Source organism: Mandrillus leucophaeus, unplaced genomic scaffold (assembly GCF_000951045.1).
Source record: "Mandrillus leucophaeus isolate KB7577 unplaced genomic scaffold, Mleu.le_1.0 Scaffold261, whole genome shotgun sequence".
NCBI lineage: Eukaryota > Metazoa > Chordata > Mammalia > Primates > Cercopithecidae > Mandrillus > Mandrillus leucophaeus.
In genome coordinates, this window is record NW_012102710.1 from 1,197,156 (window position 1) to 1,216,243 (window position 19,088).

Sequence of the window (19,088 nt, forward strand, 5' to 3'; positions counted from 1 at the left end):
ACAGTTGAGTCTAACATGATTTAGCCAGATGTTTTCATTTTATTTGATATGTAAATGTATTTCATAAAAGGTATTTTTCATGGGATACTTATATGAAAAATAGTGGTATTTTGCTATTTAGTGATTATTGAGGTTTAAAACTTATAATCACAGTTTTTAGTTTATGCTGCTTTAAATATGTAGTTCTGGGAGCAATGTGGGTCTTTTGATTCCAGAAACCTGTTATTGGCTAATTTCCAATTTGAAACAAGGAAATCCACAGTCAGTTTAGGATCCATTTGTAACTTACCCTGTAGTCTCCCAGCTGCTTTAGCAGTTCTGCTCTGTGGTCATCTTCTACATCTTCTCCTTGACTTTTTTCTAACAGAGGCAAGAAGTGACGCAGAGTAGAGGTACAATATCTATTCCACCGAGTCAGATGGCGTGGCCTCCAGTCCATGATTTTTTCTTTTAGTATTTTTTCAATCCTGGTCACAAAACATAAACTCCATTTTTTGGTGACTCACTTTTCCCTTGTAAAAAATGTATGTAGTATGTAGTGGGGATTCAGATGATTGTGTAACTACATTTTTGTTGATGGAGTTGTGATCCTCCAGGCATAATTAATGTCTAATGGCTACTCCCTGGAGATTCAGAATTAACATGCAGTCCTGTCCTTAAGGGTTGTATATGAGTTGAGATGGGAAATAGGCCTATAAATAGAAAGTATGTGTATCCTAAGAGCTATAACAGATACTTGAAATGTAACACAGAAGCACAGAAGAGGGAGTACTGAATGACTTGGGGATAGCAAAATTCAATACATGCAGCAAAAGTTTATTAATATTAATTTTTTTTAAGGCAGGATCTTGCTCTCTTGCCCAGGCTGGAGTGTAGTGGTACAATCACAGCTCACTGCAGCCTCAACTCTCGGGCTCAAGTGATACTCCCACCTCAGCCTCCTTGGTAGCTGGGACCACAGGTGCATGCCACTATGCCTGGCTATTTTTTTTCTTTTTTGGTAGAGACAAGGTCTTGCTATGTTGCCCAGGCTGGTCTCAAATTCTTGGGCTCAAGCGCTCCGCCAGCCTTGGCCTCCCAAAGTGTTGAGATTACAGGTGTGAGCCACTGTGCGTGGCCATGAAATGTTTTTTGAAATGTTGTACAACTGTACTCATTGGTAGCATATATACAGACAAATGAATTAGACACAGGCATAAGAAGTAGGGCTTATGTTGAAAGCCTCAAGTATTTGTGGGGCTGTTAGTGTCTTGTGATTTATTCATATCATGAATAGTGAATTCTATTCATGATGATGGATTTTTTTTCTAAATTGCCTTAAAACTGCCTTTAAAATACCAACATCATGGAAACTTTATTTGTGATAAGTACAGGTATTGGGTTCATAGGGTGTGAAGTTTAAGCATAGAATGAAGGAAAATAGCTACTATTTATTGAGCCATTATTTACTAGATACTGCGCGAAGTGCTCTTTGTAGATTTTTATTTAATCTCACTAATAACCTTATGAGGTAGGGATATTGTCCTGATTTTACAGATGAGAGGACAGTTTGAGGCAGGATAAGTGATTTGACTAAGGCAAAGGAGCTGAGATTCAAAGCCTCTTGTACATTCCCTAACTAATTGCATGGGTTTAGAGACCTAGATAGCTTCTCGTTGTTCAGTAGTCACAGGGATCATTTCTTTTTTGGCACTTAACACATCTTTGTTTTGGGTTTCAAGACGGTCTGCACAAGAAAGTATGGACAAATTGTCAGGCATTTTAATATTGGAGAAATAAATGACTTGGGTCCCATCAATAGCATGTTGAAGCTATCAGAAAAAAACAAAATGTTTGGAGATTAGTTGTTCTAGTTGGGGATCTTGAATAAGGCATTATGGAGAAATTGAGAGTAAATGAGAGTAAACCAATATTTTCTAGTAATAATGCCTCAAGAGGGGTCACACAGCTTAATACAGTAGAAACAGTACACATGCCTTGAAATCAGAAAGGTTGGGCTGGGCTCAGAAGCCCCCTTTAACACTTAAACAAGTATGTGGACTTCTCTGACCCTCAGTTTTCACACTGTGAAACCAGGAGAATAATTTCTATTTTACAGGGTTATGAGAATTATGGAGACTCACATAGGCTCTTACTGATCTTCTCCATGTGTTAGGTCCATAAACTAGCTGCAGTTCAATAGGACCAAAGAGGTATATTGAAGCTAAGGATTATGATGTGCCTCAACAACACCTATAACATGATGTTAAACTCATGTTTCACTCAAAGTGGAGTCTCTGTAGAAGTATGTATTACTGGTCTTCCACTCTGGTTGGTTCCACAGCATGCTGATGCTAAAGGTTCCTTTTGAGTCATGGGATTTAGAGATCACATCTGTGTTTAGAATCTATAAACATGAATTAAAGTTAAGTTGCCTAAATTGTTTCATGTTCATTCAGGCTGACAGTGGTTTAAAGTTTGGTATTATACTCCTAGTGACAGATTACATGTGGATTTATGGATGTTACGTTACCTGTCTTGTAGCTCAGCTGCAGCTGCTTTGTCTGAGCGCTGGTAAATTAGCTCTTCAGGCTATAGAAGAGAAAATAGTTCAGAAAGTATAAAAATCACCTACAGTTAATTTGAACAGCTGTTCATCCTTTTAACAATCTTTCAAAAAATCAATGAAATCTCAGACATCAAGATATAGAAAATAATATAATGCATGCTGATGGACACATGAACCACCATAAGTAAAACATCATAATATAGTGCTCTGTAGTTCTTTCTCAGTTTCATTTTTCTTATCTCTTAACAGAAGTAACCATGACCTGAATTTGTGTTAGCACCCCTTCGTTCAACAAGTACTGATTACCTGCTGTGTGCTAGGCACTTTCATAGGTGAGAGGGATAGGGATTTGGCTATGAATAAAAATTCCTGTCTTCATTAATACAATGTGTTTATGTTTTTATTAGAGATATATGTACCCCTAAACATTTTATTGTTTTGTATGTTTTCTAAACTTTACCTAATTGTTTTATGAACATGCAACTTGTGCTTTCTCCCTTAACTTTATATTTAGTGGCAGCAACAAACATATTTTTAGAGGGCTTACTAAGATTCATTAATGCTGATTGTTCTAACTGCTGTAAAATATTCCATCATGTAACATAATTTTTCTCTTCTGTCATTCCAACTCTTTTGCTATTTCAGGCAATACTTCTATTAAAAATGTTGTATATTATATATCACCTTATACACATATGGGAGAATTTCTCTAGGGTAATGTTCTTCAAAGCGTTTTCTGAAAGGTAGATTCAGAGCATAAAATGCATTGTATTACAAACCTAGTACACACATACATATATCTATCAAATGAAAAAAAGTTTTAGTAAACTGCTTATGCTTACTGCTTACAATCTACTACTGGTCAGGACCCTGTAAGTTAATTTTATGAGCCCCTAGTGGATCACACCCTGCAGTTTAACTTGATGTTTCATTAAAAATCATGAAATCTATTTAGTAAATTGAGATGAGCATTTAAAAAATTTAGATGGAATACATTTTGTGGTACTTTTATATGTCATGAAACTTTTTATATCAAAACTTCCACATATGTGTAAGATGTATATACTGGTCCTTTCACATATATGTACATATATATGTCCATTTCTTGTTGTGAGTTGAGCTCAGATGCGTTTGATAAACACATACTGTTCTAGACTACCCAGGAGTAAAAAATACCTTGTAAGCCAGTATAATGATTTCCTGTCTTTTACTTTGTCTACATTTAATTGTTAATAAAAGATTTATACCTGAACACTGGAAAGGCCAGGGTATGGAAGGCTTCTTGAAAAGAAAGATTTCCATAGCTTGGGCTTGGTGACATCAAAATTTATCCTTAGTGGAGAATCATATCGTTGAATATTAAACCAAATCTAAGAAATACAAGACTATATTAGCATATATGTTAGCATATATACATACACATGTGTGCATGGATGTATGTGTGGCAGAGGCAGCAGAGAGACAGCAAGTGTTCATACAGGCCGCACACTTTTTGTCATTTTTTGATTACAAAAATTGTGTACATTTTACAATCAGTGGCATCATACAGTTGTCATTGGTCATTTTTTCACATTTTTTATCTGAAGTTGGGGGTGGACCCTGGTGTTGACTATAGATTTGATAAAGTGAGGTTGTTTTTTGTTATAAAAACCAAGGCCACTTCTTTCTTAGGCTAACCTTAACTGACCCTTCTTTTCCCAGCCTCCTAATTGAATGAGTGTTCATTCATCTCTTTGCATCCACAGCAACTGCAGTCTCTGAGATAGCCCTTGTCTTGGTGAGGCAGCGTAGCATGTTGGTTCTGGAACCAGACCACTTGCGTTTTAATTTTGGCTCCAAAATTTACTAATTGTGTGACCTTGAATGATTTATGTCACTCTGTATGCCTCAGTTTCCTTCTCTGTAACAGTGGGTTAATAAATAGTATCTACCTCATAAGGTTGAGTTGATTCAGTGAGTTAATCTGTACCTCTTAGAAAAATGCCTGGTATGTAGTAAATGCTCAATAATTGTTAGCTATTTTAAAATTATTATTAGTTAGCATTGTTTATAATTGCCTGTCTATTCATGTCTACACTAGGCTGTTAGACTTTTGTCCTGAGGACATTCACTATGTGCCTTATTTACCATTGTATCTTTAGCACCTAGCATAGCTCCTGGCATACAGTAGTCATACTGAAAAGCTATGTACATGAATTTGTCCATTCAGCATATTTAATCAGCTACCTACTATGTTGAGGCTCAGTTCTAATTACTGGGGATAAAGCAGTGAATGAAATAGATTTTCTACCCTCATGGAGTATCTAGTAAGAGAAGATAGCAAACAAATAAGCAAACAGGCAGGCACTGAGGCTCACACTCATAATCCCAGCAGTTTGGGAGGCCAAAGCGGGAGGATCACTTGAGGCCAGAGGTTCAAGACCAGTTTGGACAACATAGTGAGATCCTCATCTCTAAAAAAATTTTTTTTTTTTTTTTTAAAGAAGTAGCCAGGTGTGGTGGGGTGCATTCCTATAGTTCTAGATGCTTGAGAGGCTGAAGTGGGAAGATTGCTTGAGCCCAAGATTTCAAGGCTCCAGTGAACTGTGGTCACACCACTGCACTCCAGCCTGGATGACAGAGCAAGATCTTGTCTAAAGCAACAACAACAACAACAAAAACCAAGTAAACACATGGGATATCAGATGTTGCATGTTGTGGTAAATTGTATCATTAGCCCCAATTCTACACTCCTTTCTATATGCGTACCCTTCTCAAGTTACTTTGCAGTTCCTCCCACTAAAAGAGAAGAAATATACTTTTGCATTCCTTGACTTTTGGCCAATGGACTGGGACAGAAGTCAGTGCATGGCTTCTGAGGCTACGCTTAAGAGGCTTTGTGTGTTTCTGCTTGTCCTTTTGTGCCTCTGCCATTGTCACTGCACTGCATCCCAGAATAAACACACATGAAGCTGAGCTCTCTCAGTTGACTCACAGATCTGCTGTAAGAAGCAGAGCTTGTCTTGCTACCACAACTTGCAGCAGAGTTGCCCAGCCTCAATTAGCAGAACCTCCCCAGCTGACTCAGATCCCTGAGAATAAATGTTTGAAGCCATTTAGTTTGGGGGTAGGTTTTTACTGTCTTTATTGTGGCAATAGTTAATTGTGCAAGGGCTATGGAGGAAACAAAAATGGAACATTTTAAGGCAGGCAGGGAAGTTCTAACTGGAAAAATGACTTTTCATCAGAAATGCAAGAAGTGAGGGAGAAATCTGTGACGATATCCAGTAAGGGGGCAGTGGTCATTTATGCCTAGGAAACAGCAAATGTAAAGTGTGCTTTGTTATGTTTGAGGAATAGCAAGGAATATGAAGTAGTTTTAAAGAATGAGCAAGCTGGAGACAGCAAGTAAGAAATGATATTATCAGATGAATGGGGAGAGAGGTGGGTAGGGTGGGTATCAGATCATGGAGGCCCCGTGGGCCATTTTGAAGATTTAAGCTTTGACTCTTAAGTGAGATAGGAAGTCACTGGAGTATTTGGGTAGAGGAGTGACATAATTTGCCTTTTATTTTAACAGGAATTTTCTTTGCTGTTTTGAGATTAGACAAATGAAGGAGGGTCAAATGGTGAAACCTTAGGACGCTTATTTTGAATAATCTGGGTAAGAGCTACAGTGACTTGAACGAACATACTAGCAGTAAAAGTGGAGAGATGTGGTTGAACTCTGGGTGTACTGTGAAGGTAGAACCAGTAGGATTTGGTTTGGATGTAGGAGAGAGAGGAATCAAAGATGACTCCAAGGATTTTGGTCTAAATAACTGGACTGATGGAATTGACATTTATTGAGATAGGAAAGACTGCAAAGGGGAATCAGGAGTTCAAGTTTGGGCATCTTAAGTTTGAGTTATCTGTCTGACATCCAAATGAGGATGCTGAGCAGGTGATTGGATATTTGAGTCTGAAGTTCTGGGGAGCTAGGTGAGCTGGAGATATAAACTTGGGAATCATCGGCATATATCTGGTGTTTCCTGGGAGGAAGTATAGATAGAAAAGAGGTTTGATGAACTTTGAGGATCTCCAATGTTTCAAGTTTGGAGAATATAGAAAAAGTAGCAAAGGACATAGAGAAGTAGAAGCCAATAAGGTAGGAGGCCTTGACTTGGAATCCAAATCAGAAAATTGGCTTAAGACAAGATCTTTAAGAACTACAATTTGGCTATAGAGTAGGGAATGTTCAGAAAAGTAGTGGGAAATTGCACTGCATACATGGGGTTTGAAATCCAAGGTGTAAAGTTTACTCTTAAATCTGTATGCAGTGAAGTTCCCCTAGTACTTTCTGAGCCAGAAAGTGATGAAAGCTTAATCAGGTATCAGTGTATCAAAAAGTGAACTCAACTGGGGATACTATTTAGTTAGTCATTTATAGAAATGTAGGGCAAAACCATAATGGCATGACCTGGGAAATAGCAGAGATGGCATCTATAAGATTTGGCCTCTATATTTAGGATTGAAGTAGAATGAAGTAAGGGAGAGGGAAAATCAAGAATAATTCTAGGGTTTGAATCAGGATAAGTGATAACCATAGGAATAGGAAGCCAGGAAGGGACCTGGTTTTGGGGGAAATGATTTGAGTTTTACATGTGCTGTGTTTGAGATTTTGATAAGGCACCTGGGTATCTAGCAAACAGTTGAAAATTCAAGACAAAGGTTCTGGGGCTGGTTACAGAATTATGACTTCTCTACCAGGATAAACTAGATAGAGCCACAATTAATAATAATAGGTGTGGTCCTAGAAGAATCTAAATACAGAGTCTTTAGGAACCTCTATTTTTAAGGGATGGGAAGAAAAGCCAGTGAAAGAAACAACTGCAGAGTAATGAAGACCAAACTATCCTTTATCAGTAAACTACGGAGGGGGAAAGTGTTTTTTCGTGAAGAAAGTTAGTGATTTTAATGTTAAATGACAGAAAAGGAGAGGAGTGAAAATGAGAAGCAGCTATTGGATTTATTTATTCATTAGCAAGACAATGGTGCTTCTCAGTTTAATTTCTGCAGTATGGTCAGGAAGGAAGAGCTAGATTATAGTAGGTTACGGTCTGAGTGTGCTTATAAAGTGAAAACAAGAGATATAACTAGTATTTGAAGAACTTGGGGAGGAGAGGAAAGAAAGGCAATGCAGTTTTGGGTGTATAGCCAGGTTGGGAAAAGGGTATTAGAATTGTTGGACCCCTGAACATACCAATAGATAGAGAAGGAGAGAGAAAAAATAGAGGAGCTAGTTGGATGGAATAGTGGAGCGTGGAATGGGAATGGAAACAAGCACAGTGGAAAGGGAAGAGACTTATTCCTTGGAAAAGGAATGAAAGGAGAAGGACTGACATCCAAAGAAGTGTGGTGGAGTAGAGGGCAATTGAGGTTTTAGAGTGCCAGGCCAACAAAGCCAGGAGGAGGTCCTCTGCTGAGTGGCCAAGGCTTAGAGCAGGTTTAGAAGAGCTACAATGGGGGATGCATAACATCATAAGCTACTATTACCCATCTCAAAGAAGAGGAGAAAAGAACGTTCTTTCTTCCTCACAAAACCTTAGCTTTATGAGAATTAGTCAACCATACAGTAATTGTTTTGAGAGCTGGTAATAATTTTGACAGATAACAGAGTTATTTGAAGGCTTTTTCAGTGTCTATTAACCCTGCTTGATTACTAATGACCTTAAAATGATCCCCTAAATGTAGATGAGGCTTAGCAGATCGCTTTTGATTATGATAATGGATTTAATTAAAAATAATAATTAACGTGAGAACAGTGTTCCACAGTGCTCTTTACATTTGTAATAAATAATGCTGTAGTTGCTATTTGCTGAACACTTATCAAAGACAGATATTTTGCTGGGTGCTTGGCATATATTATCTCTAATTTTAGCAGTAACGCTTAAAAAAATAGGCTGATGGGGCCGGGCACGGTGGCTCACACCTATAATCCCAGCACTTTGGGAGACTGAGACAGGCAGATCACCTGAGGTCGGGAGCTCAAGACTAGCCTGACCAACATGGAGAAACCCCGTCTCTATTGAAAATACAAAATTAGCTGGGTGTGGTGGTGCATGCCTGTAATCCCAGCTACTCAGAAGGCTGAGGCAGGAGAATTGCTTGAACCTGAGAGACAGAGGTTGTGGTGAGCCGAGATCTCTCCGTTGCACTCCAGCCTGGGCAACAAGAGCGAAACTCTGTCTAAAAAAAGAAAAAAAATAGACTGATGGTCTTCAGAGAAGGGTGGATACCCCAGGAGGATGGGAAGAAAAAATTAGATTTTCTAATTATTTCTTTCTATGTTTAAAGTAGTTTTTGGTATATTGATACAAAAATACATATAATTCATAAAAATATGCATGTTGGGGATGGATGTGCAAACAGTTTTTATAGACAGAAGCACATAAAAACCATCATTCAATAATTTGCCGGGTGCGGTGGCTCATGCCTGTAATCTCAGCACTTCGGGAGGCTGAGGAGGCCAGGAGTTCGAGATGAGCCTGGTCAACATGGTGAGACCTCATCTCCACTAAATTAGCCAGGCAAGGTGGCACGTGCCTGTGGTCCCAGCTACTCGGGAGGCTGAGGCAGGAGAATCGCTTGAATGCAGGATGTGGAGATTGCAGTGAGCTGAGATGGCACCACTGGACTCCAGCCTAGGTGACAGAGCGACACTGAGTCTCAAAAAAAAAAAAGAGTTGTTACTCTGTTAGGTGTTTAATATTAATTATCTCATTCACTTCTCACAACTACTCTATAAAGTAATGACTTTACATTTCTAAAGTAATGACTTTACTATTACCTCCATTTTACCAACGAAGAAGCTGACGCTGAGAGAGATTGACTTTCCCAAGCTCACACAATTAGTAAATGATAAAATTGGAATTTAAACTGAGGCAGTCTGATCCCATAACTCATTTTTCTTTGAGACAGAGTCTTGCTCTGTTGCCCAGGATGGAATGCACTGGCTCCATCTCAGCTCATTGCAACCTCCGCCTCCCAGGTTCAAGCAATTCTCCTGCCTCAGCCTCCCAAGTAGCTGGGATTACAGTGGCACACCACAATGCCCAGCTAATTTTTGTATTTTCAGTAGAGATGGGGTTTCACCATGTTGATCAGGCTGGTCTCGAACTCCTGACCTTAGGTGACCCACCTGCCTTGGCCTCCCAAAGTGCTGGGATTACAGGCATGAGCCACAGCGCCGAGCTCTGTAACTTATATTTTTAATCGCTACTTTATTTAATACCCTTCACAATAAAATCACGCAGCCCTTAAAACTGGCTGCAACCAGAATTACCTGGGGATATTGCAGGTCAGGTGAGACTTGGGACTCTCCCTTGAAAAAAGAGAGAGAGAGACAGAGAAACCCAATCTGCTCAGGTGACAAATTTGCCTCAGTTCTTAAAACACTATGAGTTAGAAATTGTAAACTCTGTTTTGGATGAGAAAACTAAGGCAGACCCAACACAAACTCAGGTCCTCTGAATCTAAATCCTGTATTCCTTTGTTATTCTGCTTTGTCATTCTGCTTCTCAGGCAGGTCAGGTGACTAATTGAACCAAAAGTTTTATTTAGCACAGTTCCGCCACTGTGTCTGACACTGCATTTCTTTAACGTGTGTGTGTGTGTGTGTGTGTGTGTGTGTATATATTCATTTATATAAATATTTTGGTACACAAAATATTTAAATCAATAGGTCAGTTATTTAAAAGAAACAACAGCTAACCATATTTAAGAAGAAATGTTAATACTTACATTATCAGGACCTATTAAACAGCCCACATTTTTCAAGGGACAGAATGTATCAAATTGTCCATAAAAATGTCCACTGCAGGGATTCCATATTAAATAATGACCTTGCTCCCAAGTTAGCACATAGGCAGTTGGACCCTGAAAGAAAATGGCCCTTAAAACTAGTTTTCAACTATTTATGCAATGAAGGCCAATAGTAGTTTGCACAGACAATTCAGTATTTTACTTGGACCCCTAATTTCTGAAATTTCATGGTTAATGGTGAAAACTACTTTGAAGTTCTAGGTTATTTTGAATTTAAAAGTAAAGTCGAATGCTTAGTTTTGCAAAATTCTTGCATCTGGTACTAGTACAATGACCAAAAAATGATAGTCATCATCTTAACCAATATATCTTAAGATTAGCTGAAGAACTATTATTAGTGGAAATAAGCAGTCACTGGTGTTTTCTTCTTAGAGTCAGTAAGACTGCCATTTAAGTGTATAGAAGGCTGATTATGTCTGAATAGAAATATTTCTATTTCTACTATAGTAACTTACATTTGGTAAACATTTGTAACTATGTAAATGCATAGTAGATTTTAAAGGACATATACCAAACAGTTAAGAATGACTGTACCTGGGGAGGGGAGTGGAATTGAGGGTTGGGGAAGTAGAAGTCTTGTTAAAGTATTCTGGGTCTTCCGACAAGGGACTTCTACTTTTTACACAGAATACTTACGTATTGTTAGATTCTATTTTTACAATGAGAATTTATTCATTTATTCCCCGTGTATGATTTCACTTGATGCTTACAACAGTTTTCTGGGGAAGGCAGGGCAGAAATTATCCCAGTTTCCTATAAAACCCAGAGTTGCTGAGTGACCTACTTAGTGTCACACAGCTAATGAGGAATGGGCACAGAATCTTGAGCTTCAGCCTCGTGACTTCCAAGCCCAGTGTTCTTTTCTTGGGACCAGACTATCTGGGAGATAATGATGGAGAATGAATTTGAATATGAATATGGTACTACTTTATTACCTGCCTTGCAGCAACTCATGCTATCGAATTTCCAAGGATTCCTAGAGCCTTGTGGCCTCTTTGGATAAACTGCTCTAATCCATGTGAATTTTCTAAACTTACCTATGTAGGGATATTTGTGGTGGGCTAGGGAAAAATTCTAATAGTCTCCAATCTAATAAAAATAACGATGTTAATATAAAAATAAAGCTGCTAATGTTCTTTTCATTCCTCCTTATCTGGCTTGTTCCTCTTTGCATGCCAGGCTAGCAGCAGATACCTATAGAAGCACTAGGCATGAAAGGAGAGATCTCTAACCTTACCACACACACTCCTTTGGATCCTCTTCATTGCAAAGCATGAAGAATACCACATCATTAAGGGAATCTGAATTCTTGGGAACATAGCTGGGAAGAGGCCCATACTAAAATGACAGAGCTAGGTGGGGGCTTTGGATGGTAAAGGGTTCGAGTTTGCCAAAAAACAATCTGAAGTGTTGCATGGGGCCCTGAGGACCACTGAAAACCATTTCATGTCTTATCACTGGTAGTTCTCTGTGCCTTTTATGGCATCTGTGGGCCACTTTCCTAGCAACCCAAAGGATCGTTATGAAAATATGTCCTGTGTGTAATCTGGAACACACAACTCGATTAGACAAGTATACTCCTCTGTTAAAGGCAGCCTACATGATCTTACCTCAGGAATAGCGTTGCCCATCAACAGCCAGGCCTTCTTACCCAGAGACAGAAAGTAATTACACAATAGTACTGCATGTTCTTCTTCATCCCCTGCCAGGAGATCAAGAAATTGCTGACAAAAAGAAAAAATATGTCATATAACTAAATGCTTTATTCTGGATTGGTTGTGCAGGATTCTAATATGTCATAGTTGAGATTAGTGCCTTGAAGTGTAAGACCTATAATCTTGCCCCAAATTTTGATACTATGTTGATAATTCATTTTTTTAAAAAACCACTTTTAGTGGACATGGCCTTTTCTCTGATATTGATGATATAGATTTCTAGAATCAATAGTCACTATGATTGTGGTAGGGTCGGGGAGACAAATTTCAAAGTTTCATTTTTGTTTTTAATGTATATATAGTTCATTATGTACTAAACAATCTTTAAAGCATATTACTTCATTAAACTTATTTAATTCTAGAACAATCCTTTGAGGGAGGTACTTCTATTTGCCTATTTTACAGACGAGCAAGTTGAGGTACAGATTAATAAGGTAACACTTAGGAAGCAGTAAAGTCAGTCTAGCTCTAGAGCAAGGGTCCCCAGCCCCCTGGCTGTGGACTAGTGCCAGTCTGTGGCCTGTTAGGAACTGGGCTGCACAGCAGGAGGTGAGTAGCAGGTGAACAAGACTTACCACGTGAGCTCTGCCTCTTGTCAGATCAGTGGTGGCATTAGATTCTCATAGGAGTGCAAACCCTATTATGAATTGCACATGCAAGGGATCTGGGTCATGCAATCCTTATGAGAATCTAATGCCTGATGATCTGAGGTGAAACAGTTTCGTTCTGAAACCATCATTCCGAAACCATCCCTGACTCTACCACTGACCCATCCGTGAAAAAATTGTATTCCAGAAAACTAGTCCCTGGTGCCAAAAGGGTTGGGGACTGCTGCTCTAGAGTACATGAATTCTAGTCTTTCAGTAACTTCTTACAGATGTCTCAAAGTTGTAGAAATTTTATCTCTAAAATTGTCAACATTTATGTTGCCAAAATGTATTGGGGAACGAAAAATGTAAAGTGCACTTAAATTTCTTCAATTTAGGGCTATACTTCAAAGGAAGTTGTATAATGCAGTTCAATTTTTTGCAAAACCAGTACAACATGAGATCCAGAAGCAGAATTAATACCTGTGATAATATATGCTTGTTTCATACTACCTATGATCTATTTGAAAGATTATGCAGCATACATAGATTGTAAATTCCATGAGGGCAGAGACTATGTTTATTTCACTTATAGCCAGAATTTAGTACAGCATCTGGTATGTGGTGACCAAGAAGTACATACTGAATAAATAGTAATATGCCATGCCTTACAAAGCCCACAAATTAAGGAATATATCATTTCTAATTATACTATAGAATGTAATTTTGGTATTTTCATGAACAAAACCAAGAAGTTTTACAGTAATACTGGGAGAGTAAATCAGCATTAAGACACCTGAAGTGTTATTTTTAAATTTTGTGTAATTAATTTTTTGTTAACTTCTGAACTTTGGGAAAATTGAATCAGGAAGAAAAAATACTTCAAAATTTAGCTCATATTACTAAACAACAGCCAATGCGATTTTTATGGCTAATGAATGTTAGAATTTAAAATTATGCAAGCCAGTTAGCTAATATTTCATTAAGTCAGCTTAAGTTAGTAAATCTGTGAAGAAGAACTACTTACATCAGATGTGCTCCAGAGGTCACAGATACCACCAAATGAGACAGTGTCAGGCAAGAAGGGAATCAAGGACACGTATCGAGCCACCAGTTCCTGTATAATCAAAATGAGCTTTACAAAAATAATTTCTAATAAAAGAGAATGCTGCATCCCCTACCTCATTTCTTAAATCTCAGATATTACAAACATTTACATGTACAAAATGAAACTAATGCTCACTAAATGCTTACTAAATATTGTATTAATAGCATCTCCATCCTCACCAAACATCCTGTATGGAAGGTTATTGTTATTACCCATCCTTTACAGATGAAGAAACTGTGTCCCTTTGACAAGTCTGTTTTTTTCCTTGCTTTCATTTGGCACTACTTAACTTTCTGATATAACAAAACTTTCTAGAATCATCTTGAATTTTCACTTGGCCCAGTCTTGAAAGCAGTCACTTCTCTAAGGAGCCCTGGTTGAGAGGATGATAGTACTTGGGAACCAAGACACGTGATTCCCAATAGTAATTGGGAACCAAAACAGTGTGACGTTTCAATGCGTTTATACATTGTATAATGTTGAAATCAGGGTAATTGGCATATCCATCACTTTAAACATTTATCATTTCTTTGTGGTGATAATATTCAAAATCTAGTTAGTTGGAAATACACTATACATTATTATTAACTATATTCATCATACTGTGTAATAGAACACCAGAACTCATTCTTCCTAACTGTAACTTCGTACCTGTTGAACATCCTCTCTCCATCCCCACTCCTGCCTTCCCTCTCCAGCCTCTAGTAAACACTATTCTACTCTCTACTTTGAGATAAACATTTTTAGTTTCCACATATGCGTGAGATCATGTTGTGTCTGTCTTTCTGTGCCTGGCTTATTTCACTTAACACGCCCACCAGGTTCACCCATGTTGTCACAAATGACAGAATTTCATTCTGTTTTGTGGATGATTGGCATTCCATTGTGTATATATACCACATTTTCTTTGTTCATTCATCCATAGATGGGTACTTTGCTTGATTCAATATCTTGGCTATTGTGAATAGCACTGCAATACACGTGTGAGTGCAGATACTTCTTTGATATACTGATTTCATTTCCTTTTTTTTTTTTTTTTTTGAGACGGAGTCTTGCTCTGTCACCCAGGCTGGAGTGCAGTGGCCGGATCTCAGCTCACTGCAAGCTCCTCCTCTCGGGTTCACGCCATTCTCCTGCCTCAGCCTCCCGAGTAGCTGGGACTACAGGCACCCGCCACTTCGCCCGGCTAGTTTTTTGTATTTTTTAGTAGAGATGGGGTTTCACCGTGTTAGCCAGGATGGTCTCGATCTCCTGACCTCGTGATCCGCCCGTCTTGGCCTCCCAAAGTGCTGGGATTACAGGCTTGAGCCACCGCGCCCGGCCTACTGATTTCATTTCCTTTGGATATATACCTAGTAATGGGATTGCCAGATCACATTGTAGTTCTGATTTTAATTTGTGAGGACCCTCTATACTATTTACCAGTATTGACTGTATTAATTTACATTCCTACCAACTGTGTATAAGAGTTCCTCTTTCTTCAGACCCTTGCCAGCATTTGTCATTTTTTGTCTTTCTGAAAAGAGCCATTTTAACTGGAGTGAGGTGGTATCTCATGGTTTTGATTTGCATTTCTCTGATGATTAATGATGTTGAACATTTTTTTCATATGTTTGTTGGACATTTGTACGTCTTCTTTTGAGAAATATCAATTCAGCTCTTTTGCTAATTTTTAAATCAAACTATTTGGGGTTTTCTGCTATTGAGTTGTCTCAGTTCCTTACATTTTCTAGATTTTAACACCTTGTTAGACACAGTTTGCAAATATTATCTCCTACAGGTTGTCTCTTGACTCTATTGATTGTTTCCTTTGCTGTGCAGAAGCTTTTTAGATTGATGTCATCTCATTTGTCTGTTTTTGCTTTTGTTGCCTGTGCTTTTGAGGTCTTATTAAAAAAATCCTCCCCAAATTTCATGAAGTACTTCCCTTGTGTTGTCTTTTAATAGTTTCATAGTTTCAGTTCTTACATTTAATTCATTAATCCTTTTAGAGTTGATTTTTGTATATGGTGAGAGATGGGGGCTCTCATTTTATTCTTCTGCCCATGGATATCATTTTTCCAGCACCATTTATTGACCAGACTGTCCTTTTTCTCAGTGTGTGTTCTTGGTTCCTGAGTCAAAAATCAGTTGGCTGTAAATGCATGCATTTTTTTCTGGGTTTGCTATCCTCTTCCATTGGCCTCTATGTGTTTTCAGACCAGTGCCATGCTGTTTTAGTTATTGCAGTAGTATATTTTGAAGTCAGGTAGTGTGATACTTCCAGTTCTTTGTTCTTTTAATCAAGGTTACATTGGCTATTTGGAATCTTTTGTTATTTCCGTATGAATTTTAAGATTTTTTTTTCTATTTCTGTGAAGAATGTCTTGGTATTTTGATAGTGCATTGAATCTGTAGATTGCTTTGGGTAATATGGATATATTAACAATATTAATTATTCCAATCCATGAACACAGGATATCTTTCCATTTATTTGTGCCTTCCTCAATTTCTTTCATCAGTGTTTGTAATTTTCTTTTTTTTTTTTTTTTGAGACGGAGTCTTGCTCTATCACCCAGGCTGGAGTGCAGTGGCACGATGCTGGCTCACTGCAAGGTCTGCCTCCCGGGTTCACGCCATTCTCCTGCCTCAGCGCCCGCCACCACGCCCGGCTAATTTTTTGTATTTTTAGTAGAGACAGGGTTACACCGTGTTAGCCAGTGTGGTCTAGATCTCCTGACCTCGTGATCCGCCCGCCTCGGCCTCCCAAAGTGCTGGGATTACAGGCACAAGCCACCACGCCCGGCCCAGTGTTTGTAATTTTCATTGCAGAGATCTTTCACCTCATTGGTTAAGTTTATCCCTAGGTATCTTATAAATTTTTGTAGCTATTGTATACGGGATTGCTTCTTGATTTTTTTAAGCTAGTTTATCATTGGTGTATAGAAGCACTACTAAATTTTCTATGTTGATTTTGTTTCCTGCAACTTTACTAAACTTATTTGTTAGTTCTAACAGTTTCTTGATGGGGTCTTTAGGATTTTCTAAATTTATGATCATGTCACCTGCAAATGAGAACAACTTGACTTCCTCCTTTCCAATCTGGATGCCCTTTATTTATTTCTCTTGCCTAATTGCTCTAGCTACAGCTTTCAGTACTATGTTGAATAGAGTTGTAGAAAGTGGGCATCCTTGTCTTGTTCCAGATCTTAGAGGAAAACTTTTCAACTTTTCACTGTTTGGTATGATGTTAGCTGTGGGTTTGTCATATATGAACTTTATTGTGTTGAAATATGTTCCTTCTATACACAATTTGTTGAGTTTTTATCATGAGGGATGTTGAATTCCATTGAATTCCTTTTCACCATCTGTTGAAATGATTAAGTGGTTTTTGTCCTTGATTCTGTAAATGTGATGCATCACACATATTGATTTGCCTGTGTTGAACCATCCTTGCATCGCTGGGATGAGTCCCACTTGACCATGTTGCATGATTTTTAGAAATACATTATTGAATTTTGTTTGGCAGTATTTTGTTGAGGATTTTTAGAGCTATGTTTATCCTAGAATATAGGCCTATAGTTTTGTTATTGTTATGCCTCTGGTTTTGGTATCAGGATAATGTTGCCCCATAAAATGACTTTAACAGAGTTCCCTCTTCTTTAATTTTTTTTGGAATAGTTTGAGCAGAATTGATGTTAGTCGTTATTTAAATATTTGGTGGAATTCAGCAGTGAAACCATCAGGTCCTAGACTTTTCTTTGATAGGAGACTTTTCATTACTGCTTCAATCTCATTACTTGTTACTGTTCTGTTCAGGTATATTTCTTCGTGATTCAATCTTGTTAAGTTGTATATGTTCATGGATTTATTTGTTTCTTCCAAGTTTTATAATTTGGTGTGTAGTTGTTCAAATAAGTCTCTTATAATCATTTGCATTTCTGTGGTATCAGTTACAGTGTCTCATTTTTTATTTCTGATTTTATTTAACTCATCTCTCTTTTTTCTTATTCCAGCTAAAGGTTTGTTGATTTTGTTTATCTTTTCTAAAAATCAGCTCTTTGTTGCATTGATCTTTTGCATTTTTAAGTCTTTATTTTGTTTATTTCTGCTCTTATTTTTATAATTTCTTCCCTTCTACTTAATTTGGGTTTAGATTCTCTGTGCTATATTCCAAATAATTTCTTTGCATGTGTATTCCAGTTCAATAATTCTCTCTGTATTTAACTGTATGTAATTTACCTCTTATTTAACTGTATTCAATGTTTTGTTTAACCTGTTTAATTCCTAATTTTAACTATTATATCTTTTATTGTTATAAGTTTCATTTGGCACTTTAAAAAAATCTGCCTGTCAATTACAATGCTCTATTGTTTTTTAATTATACTTTAAATTCCCCAAATTTCTTAAACATATTAAACATGTCTATTTTATATTTTATATCCAATAATTCTCCTGTCTGAAGTTACTATGGCCTGATTCTTCAGTTTGTTGTTTTTGTGAATGAACTCTTACCTTCTTTATGGTGACTGACTTCTTCATTGATGATCTTTCATTGTATGTTCATGTTGCTTGGAATTTTTTTCTGTGGAATTTTTTTGAGGCTGAGTTAGAGGGGCATTCTTCTAGGAATATTTGTGGTATTTGTGTTTGCTTTTGACAGGGATCTAGGGGCATTACCAACAGGAAATACTTTCAACTAGATTTTCAGTTGAGGTTTTTTTGGGTTATACAGGTGGTATAAATTCCAGTCTCAAATGTGAGTAAATACAGAGTAGGGGTTAGAAAATTTTCTTTTTTTCTCTTCCATCCAAAGTCAAGACTGAGACAGGCAGGGTTTCTTCTGAATACAGGGCATTTCCTAGTTTATCCATTGATGGTATTATCCTGAAGAGTCCCAACTGTGCATTTGAGTCTCTAATTCAGTCTTCCAGGCTGCTCTAGCCCCTTGCATTATCCCTGTCTTCCACAGTCTTGTGGCTCATTGAAACCCAGCTATAGTCATTAGGAATTACCAGATGACCTGAGAGCAAACATTGTTTCAAGCTTTCATCCTTGTAGAATCTTGCTTTCTTATTTCTTGTCTCTTATATTTTCCCTTTCACTTTACTTTCATTTCAGCTATGACTTATTAGATATTTTATTCATCACTCTTAAGTGTTCTCTACTGGGAGACATTTTCTGTACATCTACTGTGCTAGGTAGAATAGAAGTCCCTATTATTGTTTTCTATAAAAATTGAGTAATATAAAAAGCAAATGAAATGTAGAACACCAAGTGGGGTTTTTTGATACATCTATATCTACAAA

General features: G+C 37.7%; 1 protein-coding gene across 1 annotated transcript in view; it reads right to left on the reverse strand.

Moving 5' to 3' along the window:
* The window catches only part of CC2D2A (coiled-coil and C2 domain containing 2A), a 140,526-nt gene that overhangs the window by 1,549 nt on the left and 119,889 nt on the right, over nt 1-19,088 (reverse strand). Inside the window, exons 30-35 of the mRNA XM_011984135.1 lie at nt 13,720-13,809; nt 12,001-12,114; nt 10,310-10,444; nt 3,796-3,918; nt 2,513-2,571; nt 290-467 (exon numbers count right to left, since the gene is read on the reverse strand). Coding sequence (XP_011839525.1) covers nt 290-467; nt 2,513-2,571; nt 3,796-3,918; nt 10,310-10,444; nt 12,001-12,114; nt 13,720-13,809 — 699 coding nt within the window. The remainder of the gene's footprint in view (nt 1-289; nt 468-2,512; nt 2,572-3,795; nt 3,919-10,309; nt 10,445-12,000; nt 12,115-13,719; nt 13,810-19,088) is intronic.